The sequence below is a fragment of the Anastrepha obliqua genome, chromosome 4 (assembly GCF_027943255.1).
Source record: "Anastrepha obliqua isolate idAnaObli1 chromosome 4, idAnaObli1_1.0, whole genome shotgun sequence".
In the NCBI taxonomy this organism is placed as follows: domain Eukaryota; kingdom Metazoa; phylum Arthropoda; class Insecta; order Diptera; family Tephritidae; genus Anastrepha; species Anastrepha obliqua.
Window position 1 is genome coordinate 78588568 of NC_072895.1, and position 14962 is coordinate 78603529.

At 38.4% G+C, this 14962-nt stretch overlaps 1 protein-coding gene across 2 annotated transcripts; it reads right to left on the reverse strand.

The window, feature by feature from the left end:
* Positions 1 to 4823: 4823 nt before the first annotated feature.
* On the reverse strand, positions 4824 to 6547 carry LOC129246221 (inner nuclear membrane protein Man1-like). 2 transcript variants are annotated; one of them, XM_054884857.1, is made up of 2 exons: positions 6399 to 6547; positions 4824 to 6333 (listed from the first exon to the last, which is right to left on the reverse strand). In XM_054884857.1, the coding sequence occupies exon 2, from the start codon at positions 6329 to 6331 to the stop codon at positions 4913 to 4915; it is 1419 nt and encodes a 472-aa protein (XP_054740832.1). In that variant the 5' UTR covers positions 6332 to 6333; positions 6399 to 6547; the 3' UTR covers positions 4824 to 4912. The 2 variants fall into 2 exon arrangements, with proteins under 2 accessions (XP_054740832.1, XP_054740833.1); XM_054884858.1 differs by having other exon boundaries at positions 6476 to 6492.
* Positions 6548 to 14962: the final 8415 nt, after the last annotated feature.

Sequence of the window (14962 nt, forward strand, 5' to 3'; positions counted from 1 at the left end):
CCTCATTCTCGGATAAACTTTTGAATATTCACTCAAGTGCCAAAAACCACCAAACCAGAAACAAGACATGAACACAAGAGGTACTCAGGTAGCAAATTTGCTTGTTAGTGCACTGCTGAAGGTGATTTGGAGTTGAAGTTCGCATTTGCAAGTGTACATTTGTGTTTATTTTCAAATACTACAACTGATGTGGCTTTGTTCAAATTTTTTCTATAGTGGCGACATTGGCTTACAAGTAATTTCCAAACGGTGGGGATTAAAAAGTTAATTATTAATGCTTAGGAGTATTTTGCAACGACAAAGCACAATGAAATTTATGACAATAGATCGATTGTTCTCTAACGCATTTATGCTAAATTTAATTAATATTTCATTAACAAATATTAATATATTATTAATTAAGCGAAAAATTTGTATACGAAGGTAACAAAAGTTTAGCAACGTTCAAGCTACAGTCGACTCTCGTTAATTCGAAATTCGAGGGACTCTTGAAATATTAAATGGTTCTAAATTTTTGAGAGAAAATAAATAAAGCTTCGAATTATCAGGTGTTTTTATTTTACTGCTAATGTTTTACATATTCATATGTAATTGGCGCGTACACCCTTTTTGAGTGTTTGGCCGAGCTCCTCCTCCTATTTGTGGTGTGCGCCTTGATGTTGTTCCACAAATGGAGGGACCTATAGTTTCAAGCCAACTCTAAACGGCAGATATTTTTCTGAGGAGCTTTTTCATGGCAGAAATACACTCGGAGGTTTTCCATTGCCTGCCGAGGGGCGACCGCTCTTAGAAAAATGTTTTTCTTAATTTTGGTGTTTTCACCGAGATTCGAACCAACGTTCTCTCTGTGAATTCCGAATGGTAGTCAAGCACCAACCCATTTGGCTACGGCGGCCGCCAACATATTTACATATTCGTAATATGAATTAATTAATCTTTGGAAATACCTCATTTATACGGATTTGCTTCAAATCACATTGCTGCTACTGAGACTTTTCAATCATCATCATCAGTTTCGTTTTGTAGACAAAAGCTGTGTAAGTTATCGAATGAGGCTCTTGCTACCTTAACTGACACCTCTGCCAAAGGTTCTGATGTATCGCCTTCATCTTCATCGTTGCTCTTTTCATTCGTATCTGTCGCCGATGAAATTTCGCCATCGGTTAGTGATCCTGAGACGGCAACATCTTCATCTACTTGAACATAGTCGGAAAAACTCACCCCGCTGATGTCAACTACTGGTGCCATTGATGGTTTTTCATCATCCATAATTATTTGCGCATTGTATACCAACGAAGTGATTCGTGCGGAAGCGTGCGTTAAAATGTGCCTATGTTTTATGCGTAACACGAAACCACATAGTAAAGGTATTTTCAGGAGAGTCCCAAAATTCAAAGTTCTTACTAACACACCAAGAAACTCTGCAAATTTGAATTGTCCACTGTTTTCCCATATGGATTCGAGTTACCGCGTCGTAGCAATGATTTTTTCGTTCGAATTACCGAGTGCATAAAAATGTATGTAAAGGGTGGTTTAACTTCAAGGCCCGGTGTTGATTTTGAATAAAATACAATTTTTGACGTGATAACGTCTTATAATTCGATTTAGCCGGCTGCACGCACGAAAAAATGTGTCGTTATCTTGCTCATTCGTCGTTATCTTGCTCATGCGTCGTTACCTTGCTTGAACGATCGACAAAGAGCACAATCGGCCTCTCTTTTTTAGGAAATTATTTTCATTTCTCTTTATTATGATAATATTGGTATGGCTCAATTACGCATAGAAAAAAATATCGACCAAATGGCTGCCATGGCCTCGGCGACACACCTCCGTCCGATGGTCCAAATTTTCGATGACGCTGAGGCATAACTGAGGTTCTACGCCGTTAATGTTCCGAATTATCTCATCCTTTAGCTCGTGAATTGTTACTGGCTTATCGACGTACACCTTTTCTTTCCAATAACCCCAAAAAAAGAAGCCCCACGGTGTCAAATCACATGATCTTGGTGGCCAATTGACATCGCCGCGACGTGAGATTATTCGGCCATCAAATTTTTCGCGCAAAATACCCACTGTTTCGTTAGCTGTGTGACAAGTGGCACAATTCCTGTTGAAACCACATATCGTTCACATCCATATCTTCCAATTGGGGCCATAAAAAGTTCATTATCATCTCACGATAGCGAACACTATTCACAGTAACTGCCTGACCGGTTTCATTTTGGAAAAAAATACGGCCCAATGATGCCACCGGCCCATAAACCGCACCAAACAGTCACTCTTTTTGGGTGCATTGGTCTTTCGGCAATCACTCTTGGATTATCATTCGCTCAAATGCGCAATTGAGCTTACTGACGACTCCACTGAGGTGAAAATGTGCCTCATCATTGAAGATTATTTTCTTCACGAAGTGCGCGATATGCATTTTGATTTGAACGCACATTTTCATAATAAGCCTGAATAATTTTAACGCATTGCTCGATTATGTATCTTTCCTTGGTTTAAATTGAGTTAGTCTGAGATTGAAAAATGTCAAATGAAATACAGAAAAAACTTGACGTTTAGGTGTGGTTCACATACAACATCGGCCCTTGAAATTTAACCACCCTTTATAAAGAGATTTTGTAGGGGATTCATGATAACTTTGAATTAATGAGAGGTTCAAAATATCGCAGGTTTGAATTAACGAATTTCGACTGTATTTTCTTTATAGCCGCTCAGCTCTCTCGCGGCATACTTAGGTTCGTGTTTGCAAAGATAAGTATTATTATGTTGCATACTTTTTGGCGGTATGCTTTGGAATACAATGAAATTACATTACAATTTGTCCAATTCAGGTTAATTACTTTGTTTTATTCTCTATGGTTGGTGAGTCGAAAGGAGCTAATTTTATTTACTCCCAAAGTCAGATGTGAGAATCATCACTAAACTCATGCAATTAGATGAAACGGACTATTACTTTTTTTAAAGAACTTATTTTTGAAAAAAAAAAATTCTACAATCTATTGTATAAATTAAGAATAAAGCATCTATAAAGTCAAACAGTGCGGAATAAAAAATCGTTATGTTCGAGCTAATATCCGAGTTTCTCCGTTGTAGAGGTTAAGCGACTTTAGCACTTCCGAATCGCAGTCGGCGCACCAACCCATTCGGCTACGGCGGCCGCCAAATACATACACGGTTTTATTTACTGGATCGCTTAGAAGTAGAATTAAGGCCAACAGTAAGTTTTTGAGCACAATTTGACTACTTGTCAGCCGATTTGGTGAGCTGGTTTTCATCTTGCAAAAGCGGTAACAAGATGGGTCAGAGGGGTCTGCAATTTTTCAAGATATTTTTCTCTGCTAATTTCATCATCCACAATCGGTATTTTAAGATCTCTATATCTCTGATATAGTTCTTAGTACCTTGGATTGTACTCTTTTTATAAATCGATGTTGGTTGAGCACGTGCCCTGAATGCCTCAAAGCTGTACACCACGCATCCATATTGGCTCTACCATATAATGGAACTGTATAAAGCACTTTGTAGTCTAGTTTTATTGTATACTCCCAGTTCATTAAGGAATATAAGCTTGAAGTTTTCAAGAATGTGTCTGTCCAAGTGCATACCAAGGAGCAAAACGTTGTTATCTGTGTACGTTATTCAAAATAGCAGCTAACGTGTTTGTCTCGAGGGTACATATCACGTATTTACATTTTCGTCCATTTACTTCAGTTCACTAGTTCCCCATCTACTCCTCAACAAGCTTTAAGGAGTACTTTTCTAAGACTTTCGATGCCTCTGTTCTGCTTTTGTTTCAGTATTTAATTGCGGTATCATCCGTGAATGTTGAAGTTGACACAATTTTACTTATAGGTTTAACGTTAGACTAAAAGTGCTTCCCTGTGGCAATAAGACCGTTTACTCTTGCCATAGATCGTCTATCAGAGAGATACGACTTGAAGATGGTTTCGCGTCAAACCATGTCAAATGCTTGTGCAATGTCGAGGAAGATTGACCAGCTGTTTGCTCGATTGCCTTTCTTATTTCACTGGCAATGCGATTAACCTGTTCCATAGATCCATGTTTGTCACGAAATCCAAATTGATGTACTGGCTATAACGCCATGGCTATTAAGGAATTGTCTCATTTTAGATAACAGCGCCTTTTCAGAATATTAAGCATGAAGCACAATTTGATTCAAATAACACCCCCGCCTAGCGGTACATTTTCGGTACGTTTTCGTTTAGGAGTAACGAGTCCATTTTTCAACTCTTGAATCATCTCTACTTTGAATATGCAATTATTTATTTATTTTAGTCACCATTTGCTATTTCGAAAGGCTGGTAGACGAAGATTTGCTATTTGTATTCTATAGAATACTCGTACGTTAGCATAAGAAAAACCAAATAGTCAAATTCAGATAAAACTCGGCGACTTAAAAGTTTAATTAAAAGCTCTCTCATTGACTAACTAAATTAATCCATAGTGTTGGCCAGATATTGTATGGGGGAGTAGGATTTAAAAGCTACTTGTGATTTACTGTTTTGTGAAGCTTATTGAATTACTGATCCTACGCCTCGCAGTGTCAATCAATGGGGAGAAACACGCAAAACCAAAACACTTAAGGCCGCGTTTGGCAACATTTACTCTGCCGGCTGCCATAACCGCATGAGTTGGTGCGTGATTATCATTCGGTATAGCCTGGGTTTGAAACCGGTTGTGAGCATGAAACACTAATTGACAGAAAACGTTTTTTCTCACATCTGAGTGCATTTCTGTCATAGGAAAGCTTGTCGCGCATTTCGAATCAAAAACCTGTGAACGGTTGCCAAATACGGTTGCCAAGATACAAGTAAACCTTTATTGTTATACAGCTTATAACGAATCTTCGAACACAATAATTGCATATCACTCAACAATTCTAAACTCAACAGTTGGTTTCTACTTCACTCGTACTACCGCTGGCTGTGTTCAAACCCTCAGCTATTAATTGTGTGTTATTGTCCATCCATCGTATAGTGCGCAACTCCTCTCCATCACGTATCTTCACGTCAAATCGGACACAACTATTATTTGCTTCCAACTTTTCCAAGGCCTCATTCCAAAACTTCAGCTCACATTCTCGATTACTCATAGGTATCAGCTGATCGCGCAGATGATTCACAACCACTTCGCGTTCATCAGGACTGTCACTCTCAATCGCACGCTGCCGTAGCTCACGAATAATATTGTTAAGTAAATTTTGTACAGCCCTTAGGCGTTGCACCTGAATTCGATGCACATACAAATAAGAAAGGAAGATCAATATAAGCACACACATCAGCAGGGCCACGTGTCCAACAAAACTTATAAACCTACGCGCCTTAAGCAATAGAGAACAAGGTAAAGGCAGATGCAGCTGTTTCAGAACAAAAAATGTATTCCTGTTGGAGAGTATCTTGTCAACTCCGTTGAAAATGGCTGGAACGCCTCTTTGGTCCACCATATCAATATTCCATTGCGGATTGCAGGTGATTAGATATTGTGCATCTCTAACGCTGCGCATATCGACTGTGCTACCCTCTTCGAGCAGTGATCGGGTAAATTCGGTCACACTCATAGCTTCTGGTTGTGCGTGATCGTAACAAAAATGACGCTCGGAGCGAATACGTAACTGCTCCATCAAATTGCGCACAATCGCCAACGCTGGCTCTAGACGCGCTTTATCGATACACACCAATGGCGGTCGCAACAAAGGATTCACTGGATGAAGTCTCTCACAGGTTACATAATGCATGTCATCTTCATTAAAGTGCTTCCACTGATTGTTGGTTTTCATCATATAGATAAATGTGATGACGCATAAAAATAGTGTAAAGCTCCACCACACACTGTTTGTGTAAATCTCTTGCAAGCCACAGACTTTGAAAATCATACCGAAATACCCATTTGAGTTGTTGTCACTTGACATGGAAAGCAGTTGGTTTGTAGTTTGGTTACGAATTCGTATATTCTGCGCTGGTTGATATATTTCATCGGCGCTTTGCGCGACGCTGTCAATGGTGGCGGTTTGTTCCAACCGATTGAGTTTTAGGGAATTGCTAACCTCCCGCGTATTTTTCTCCATGTTGTGCTCACTCCAGTCGTTGGCTCGTGTAAGCAAGTTTTCCTGCTCCTGCTTGGCCCGTAGAGATACACACACATTTGTTGAGTGTTTCCGACTTTTTAGATTTTTTATATGGTTTTTAAGTTTTTTCACTAAAAAACCCCGACTTGTTTCCGTTATGGGGATATTCGGGAAACCGTATTCCTGCAACTTGCGGCGAAGCTCAACATCGGTTAGACCCTCAAAATTTTCTAAAGACATTTCTGTAATGGAATTAATGGAAGAATTAAATAATTAAATTTTCAAAATAAAGCACACCACGACCTACAAAAAGAAATCAATACAAAAGGGATTAATGTGAATGATTCTTTGCGACGAGAATTATACAAAAAATTTAACAAATACAATTTTTAATACTGAAATAATTTTTTTTATATTTTCTTTGTGTATTTTCAAACTACAAAATAGTTTTTTTTTATAAAATGACTGAACCGCTTTGATTGATTTTCCACATCAGTTTTTGAAAAAATTTAAAAAAGATCCAGTATTTATAAGGATTCTTCTACAAGTCGTAACATATCCTCAAGCGTGAGCTTAAATATAACCAACAGATATCCTCCAACATTCATCCTAATATCCGTAACGAGTCATATGATTTCAATAGAATGGGGGTTATTTCGCGTCGCAAAGTTGAAAATGATCGGAATTAATTCAAGCTGTTGTAGATTTTCGAATGTGCAAATTAATTAAAAACATGCCCACTAATAGCTTCCTGCATCCATTCATGATACAATAAATGTTAGAACGTAATTTCACTTCTTCTCCTATCTGAGAGAAATCGTTTTTCATATTTTTTGCAGTACCAATTTATTTAAAAAAAATATAATACATATACATATATATTAGGTGCGCTACTAAGTTCCCGCTGTTTGCCAATAGATGCCGCCAGCAGTGTGTGCTAGTCGAATCTAACATAACCTAAGCTTCATAAACCAAGCTTAGACATATTTATGGTAAACAAACTGCTTCGACACACACTTGAGTTCCTTATGAGCTAAAACCAAGCCTATGAACAACTGCTCCAGCGGCAAAAAAGGCAAAACAGGAAGGGTTTTCTTCATCGCATCGAGACGGGTGATGAAAAATGGATTCATTACAGCAATCCAAAGAAAAGAAAGTCATGGGGACTGCCCGGTTATGCTTCTACGTCGTCGCCTCGGCCGAATATTCACGCTGCGAAGGTTATGCTATGTATTTGGTGGAACCAAGATGGTCGTTATTTATTATGAACTGCTAAAACCAAGCGAAACCATCACTGGGGATCGGTATCGACTTCAATTGATTAGATTGAGCCGAGCACTGCGCGAGTAACGGCCGCAATACGTGGAGAGGCTAAAACCTACCTTGAAACACTGGAATGGGAAATCGATGGCACATGGTCTAGCTGACCAGCAGTTCCATTTATATAAAGACATCAAAAAATTGCTTGATCCGTGGAAAGCCTCAAAAGATGAACAGTTTCACCGCGACGGTATACGAGATCTACCAGAAAGATGGGAAAAAGTAGTAGCCAACGATGGACAATACTTTCAATGATTCACTTTTAACCATTTATTCAGAATAAAGTTGTAATTTCATCAAAAAATAGCGAGAACTTAGTTGCGCATCTAATATATTATATAATTGAATCTACCCCTCTCCCCATTTTGGGCGTTTGGCTGAGCTACTTCTATTTGTGGCGTGCGCCTTCAAGTTCTTCTACCTTATTTCCTTTGGAAAATAAAACAATGCAAAACCAAACATAACAATGGATAATTCAATAGCTAATGCATTCCAAAAGAAACGCACAATAAATGCCACCTCGAATTAAATTAAGCACAAAAGAAAGCGATAGAATCGACCTTCTGCATTCAAGCCACTTTAATCCAATTAATAACAAACGGGAGCTATAATAGGGATATGGGACAGAAAACTTTAGAGATCTGAGAGCATATTTAAGAAACATCTTATGTACGCTTTCTATTCTTGTGATAGCAAATTGGTGATAAGTCTCCAAATAAATAAAGCTTATTCCAACCTAGATCGAACAAACGTCGTAAACATTATTTCATTGTGTATGGGTCTGAGGAAGTTTGAACTGTGGCGTCTAACAAAGCCCAAGGTCAAGCATGATTTTGAGATAATATAATTGATATTACAAGAAAATGAAGATTAGAGCCAAAAATTCCTCCAAGGTCTTTGATCTCATCCACAGATTGGAGGGCATTATTGGAGATATCATATGACGACTGTAGAATATCACGAGATTTAGAGTAAGTGACTTGAAAACATTTTTTAAAATTTACAGAGCTACATGAATTCGGCCGGCGTAGCCAAATGGGTCGGTGTGGGACTACCATTCGCAATTCACAGAGAGAACGTCGGTTCGAATTTCGGTGAAACACCAAAATTAAGAAAAACATTTTTCTAATAGCGGTCGCCCCTCGGCAGGCAACCCAAAAAGGGTATACCCGCCAATTATGATTATATATTATATATATGTATATATACATGAATTTGTGCACCAAGAAACGAGTTCATTAAGGTCAGTCTGGAGCCTAAGCACATCTGCTGAGCCTCATAAATCAAACGAATAGTAGGGGACCCAGAATACAACCTTCAGATACCACAGAAGTAGCAATAAAAGGGGCAGAAGTTTCACCCTCAAATGTAACAAGACAATTCCTTCCACTTAGATAAGATTTTAACCATAAAAGAAAAATCGAGTGAAAGCCAAGAAATCCCCATTTACACAAAAGAGTTCTATGTGACATAATGCCAAAAACCTTGAAGAAATCAGTGTAGATGCAGTCAACTTGAAGTCTATATAAAAATGAGTCCATACAATATTCACTAAAAACAGCTAGATTGGAAACAGTAGACCTACCTCTTACAAAACCATGCTGGTGGAAAGAAATTAGTATATTAATTTTTCTTTAATAATCGTTTCGAATAAGTTAGAAGTAGTGAACAGCTTTGAAATTGGTCTATAATTACGCATATCATCCTTATTGCCACTTTTACTGTTATTACTTTCCAATCATCAATGACATTTCCGGCTGCAAGTGATTTATTAAAAATAATGTATAGTGGAATTGCTATAATGGGACACTTCTTAAAGAGTAGTACCGAAAGACCGCGCAGTTAAGGGCTTCAAAGTTAAAATTGCACCATTAAGTTCATCAATTATAATTTTAATGAATTTGCACCAGTTATAACAGAGATATCATGTCATTGTTATACTGCATGTGGGCGGGATTATATTCCGGTTTGGACCAAGATTAATATGTACCATATGGTATATGTATCAAGTTTCGTTGTAATATAATAATTTTAGCCTCAGTTGTAGTTCGTTCAGATGGGCAGATGGACGGGCGGACATGACAGACTAAGTCGACTCTTCTCATAATTCTGAGCATTTTCCTATATATACGAGTATGTCTCTATCTATCTCGTTTATCTAAAACCGTTATCTGGGCATACCCTTGGGCACAATTGCGCCGTTATAATGGACGCTCAGTTTTAAAATATGTAAGTATTTACAAGTTGAGTTAAAAAATAACTAAAATATTAAGTGAATTATTGTATCATCATGCCATCACTATTGGGTTTGGGGAACGTTTTTAGATTTTCTTTTCTCTACCCTTCAAAACTATGTATGTTAATTTTATTTTTGAGTTATTTGATTTCTTAATAGTTTTGAGGCAAGTCTACAGCACGGAAATGGTTTGCAAAGTTCAAAAAAGGCGACTTTTAAGCGAAAGGAAAGTGAATGAGACTATTCCACTGAAAATACCTGATCTACATGGTCAAACCATACTCCTTCACGACCACGCCAGGCCCCATGTTGCACAACACGTCAAAGTCACACTCCAAGAGCTCGTTTACCATCTTTTCCGCTTCCTGTCAAACCATACGAAGGGCGTTAACTTCGATAACAAAGAAGTCCTCAAAAACTGGCTCAACAACTTCTTTGACACCAAATAAGGCGATTTTTGGCGAAACGGCAACAAGAACTTTTACGAGAGGTGGGAAGAGGTTGTAAACAGCAACGGCGAATATATAATCATCAATTACTTACTGATATGATTTTGTTGTTTGTTTAAATAAAAAACGCCACGAACTCATTCTTCTTCTCAATGGGCGCTATAACCGCTTACGCGATTTTGGCCGAGTTTAACAAAGCGCGCCAGTCGTTTCTTTCTCGTGCTAACCGGCGCCAATTGGACACACCAAGTGAAGCCAAGTCCTTCTCCACCTCATCTTTCCAACGCAGGGGAGGCCTTCCTCTTCCTCTATTACCACCAGCTGGTACCGCATCGAATACTTTCAGAGCCGGATCGTTTGTATCCATTCGGACAACATGACTCAGCCAACGTAACCGCTGGATCTTTATTCGCTGCGCTATGTCTATATCTTCGTAAAGCTCATACAGCTCATCGCTCCATCGTACTCCAAGAGTCGCTTCATCGGATGTTGTCATCGTCCAAGCTTCTGCGCCATACGTTAGGACGGGCATGATGAGAGTCTTGTGGAGTGTTAGTTTTATTCGTCGAGAGAGGACTTTACTACTCAATTGCCTACTTAGTCCAAAGTAGCACTTGTTGGCAAGAGAGATTCTACGTTGGATTTCACGGCTAACATTGTTATCGGTGTTAATGCTGGTTCCTAAGTATAAGAAGTCCTTTACATCTTCGAAATCATAACTGTCAACAGTGACGTGGGTGTCGATACGCGAGAGCGCCGACTGTTTGTTTCATGACAGGAGGTACTTCGTTTTGCCCTCGTTCACCACCAGACCCATTCGCTTTGCCTCTTTATCCAGTTTGGAGAAGGCAGAATTAACAGCGCGATTGTTAAGGCCGATGATGTCGGCATCGGCATACGCCAACAATTGTACGCTCTAATAAAATTGTGCCTGAGCGATTAAATTCTGCGGCTCGTACGATCCTCTCCAACATCAGGTTAAAGAAGTCACACAAACCACACAGTGCACAACCAGCTATCCTGGAATGTTTCGCCTTCTCACTTTAGCTCACTCCCGAACGGGTATTCAGAAGCTACCCAGAGGATACTTGGGTTAATCCCGAGAATTGTGAGCTGCTTGAACCATATGCAGAAGAATCGTCCCGGCCACTCCCAAGTGAATGACGATCAGTAACTTTCCCAACTTGCGTGGACTTCTACATATGGAACCATCCTCGCTACGTACTCATTACCCAACCTAATAAATAATTCTAGAGAGTTTCGTTTGTGCTAATCTGTTTACCGAAAACTTTGTTGTTGTACCAAAACTAATAGATATACTAAGGCTTCCGTAGCTATGATCAACAAGAAGGATATTTGATATTTTTGTATGTGTGTATGTATGTATAACTACTGCGAATGGACCTCACAACTGCAGATGCAATAGTCCAGTTCCCAAAGTGTATGTAGATTCATACGACATTTTTGACTCGAATTACGAAATAATAATTTGCAAAGCACTGTAAGAAATGTCCTGTTTTTGGTATATTTGTATAATAAGTATTTTATGTACACTTACACATTATTTAAAATTGAAAAAAAAAATAAGTTTTACCTGCGCAGGCCATACACACCATAGAGTGGGAGGCAACAGTAGGCTACAGTGATTGTTCCATTTCAATCAACATCTGTTTCTGATTTCAAAGAAAGTATTTTTTGACAACACAAACAGGATGCCAACCAGGACTCAATCACACTCCAGTCAGCAGCAGCAACAACCTACGCGCTGACACACAACAACCTAACTTATGCATGTATGTTGATAGATATTATAATACTTATGTATATTTACAAAACTTCCCAACAAGAAAAATGAATAAGTGAATTCCCGCTTTAAATTCGATTTTCGTGCATTACATACCATACTTCTGACAAATGAGTCGCAGTTCTCGGGTCGACTGGTGCTGCAGTGCTGCATTATTTAGGCAATACAGGTAAAGCTCGACTAAAACGGATATTATCCGCCGAACCTAACACATAGATGGCAATAGTTTTATTGCATGCACCTCTTTTTCAGTCAGTACTAACCTTAAAAAGACAGCTGTTAAAATTTCATGATATTCTACTCATTAGTTCGTGAGTTATTGCGCTAAGAGTGACGCTACTTTTGTTATTTTCAGAAAAATGGGGGAAAATTCCGTTCAAGCGAAGCAATGGCTTGAGAGGTATTATGAGGACTCCGCACCATCAGAAACAACAATAAAATGATGGTTTGCTGACTTCAAACGTGGTCGTAGAGACACCGATGATGCACAACGCAGTGGACGGTAGCGCTAGAAAACATCAAAAAAATCCACAAAATCGTTTTGAAAAATCGAAAAGTGATATTGTGTGAGTTATCTGGCATGGTAAAGATATCAGAGATATTGCATGAGCATTTGACTATGAGAAAGCTCTGTTCAAAGTGGGTGCCGCGTTTTCTCAGTGTTGACCAAAGTGTTGTCATTGAACTTCGAATTGCTCCCACATCCGCCTTATTCGCCAGATTTAGCTCCCAGCGACTTCTGGCTCTTTGCAGACCTAATGAAGAATTAATGAAGAGGTTATCGCTGAAACTGAATCCTATTTTGAAGCGAAAGATAAATCGTTCTACAAAAGTGGTATTGAAATGTTAGGGAAACGCTGGAATGATTGCGTTGTTCATGATGGGAATTACGTTGATAAATAAACCTAATTTTGAACCAAAAAGCGTGTTTTCTTTGTTAGGCCCGGATTTTTTCAGCCCCTGTATTATGTATATTCAGTCCCATGTAGATCCTTCTTTCTATAGTGATAGCAATGCTTTATAAATACCTTCAAACTCTAATCAAAATAGCGCCATATGTGACACATTTACACTTTGTGTTGTGTGGCAAGTCTCTTTAGTCATTTATTTCTGGTCTTTTGGGATTCAATGAATTTTCCTACAGGTCACCCGCGCAATGTACTACTCAACGATAAAAACACGCACACATATATTATATTTACGGAGAGACAAACGAATTGTCGGGTATGCATGAGAGCAGCTCCCATTCGATGCCAGATTTACTTCGTCTTTCTATGCTTTGTACTGGCCGCAGTGAGGGCGGCAGAATGGGGCTAAAGAGCCTCGCCATCTGGCAAAAGTTAATGGTAAACAGCGGTACGGCACGGCGTGTGGCTTATTTTGCTTCTTTTTGTGAATGAAATTTTGGAAGCCTTGGTTGGGCGGCCTGCTGGTTTGGTGTTCACTGACTGCATTTGACGATATAAAATGAAAACGATAACAATTGCATATATGTATGTACGGATCTGTGTGCTTAAACACAATACGGTTATAAGCTTTTGCGCCTGACGCGGCATTTGGCACTTTTAAGCGCGTAACATGTGCCAATTACAGTCGCTAGACTCTGCACGAACCTTTTTCCTTACATCATACACTTCTTCTTCGTCCTCTTTTACCAAGGCGCTGCAAGCTGTCGCCTTCAATAAAAAAAAAGCTTAAAGTTATTTTAGTATTTGGCATTTGGGTCATTAGACGACACCGGCGACATGCAAATAATAACAAACACAAGAGAGTGTTGAATAAGTAAAAGTTGGTGAAAGGAGTTTTGACAAAATTTAGATTTTATTGTTCTTTTTTGCTAATTTTTATATATTTCGCACATTTTGCATTTCTCTGTTATTTTTGTTATGTTTGCGATGCCATTTAGTATTCAACTGCCGCCATATGGAAATTATATGATACTTAAAAGCGGAAGTTTAGAAATAACTTAAACAAATCAAATTCGCAGTGAATTGCAATTACTAATTAAATCCTTGGATGATCCTGCTAAATTTCTTTGATACATTTTTTATAAAAATATAGTTCATAGTATAACATAATCTTCAAAACCAAAATTCCAAACTTTGCACAAAATTCTCAAAAATTTAACAAATTACGAAAAAATTGTTATCACAATTTAACTTTTTAATCAGAATCTTCAAAACAATTCTAGGTATGATTATCCAATTATAGCCCATCAAAGTTTAGGTGGGCATTTTCTTCCATTCTTCCTTCGGTAGTTATTTCTTCGACTTCGAATTTACACTTTATCATACTGAAATTGATTGGGATTTGGAATTTGCTACACAGTATTTTCAGAGATTTTTATTATGCAGTTTATTGGAGCAGAACTGTATTTTTACAAGAGACAAAATCCACTAATTGGGAAAAAGCATGCAAATCAAAAATTAAAGACGTATTTGTTATTGTGTTTCGTATAAGCCATAATTTGTCTTATCGACAGAGCAGCGCATACCGGGTGTTTGTTGTATTCGCCAGTATGATTGTATAAGTTTAATAGAGCCTGAAGTCACAAATAATGAAGTCTTAATAATCCGATTAAGAGAGAATCGAGTTAGATATGCTAAAAGGGACATCAATCCTAGACTTCAATGAATACAAGCCTTCCATTACCATGAGTACGGTGGTTGCTATCATCATCGCGCATTGCCTAATGGGAAAGCATGGGAAACATACGAATTGGTTTCACCACATTGGGATTTAGAGGGAAATTTGAGCCCAAACCAATGGTATGACAAGAGGCCTTTAGGCTTCAACGTTACCTAAACTAGATATGCTTAGAGACCAGCCTGTTTAAAAAATTTACGTAAATCATCTTCATTCGTTACGGTAGCTCAATTTATATACGCGTTATTGAGTGCACAGACGGACAGACATGCAGATATAAAAGTTAATTTATAGTTAATTTAAAGTTAATTTACTTTGTTTGGTTCTTATTTTCCTCATTTATGAGTGCCAAAACAACACTTTTTTTACTTTTCACAACAAACAAGAAACTCCATCCCCAGGATTGTTTTATACAT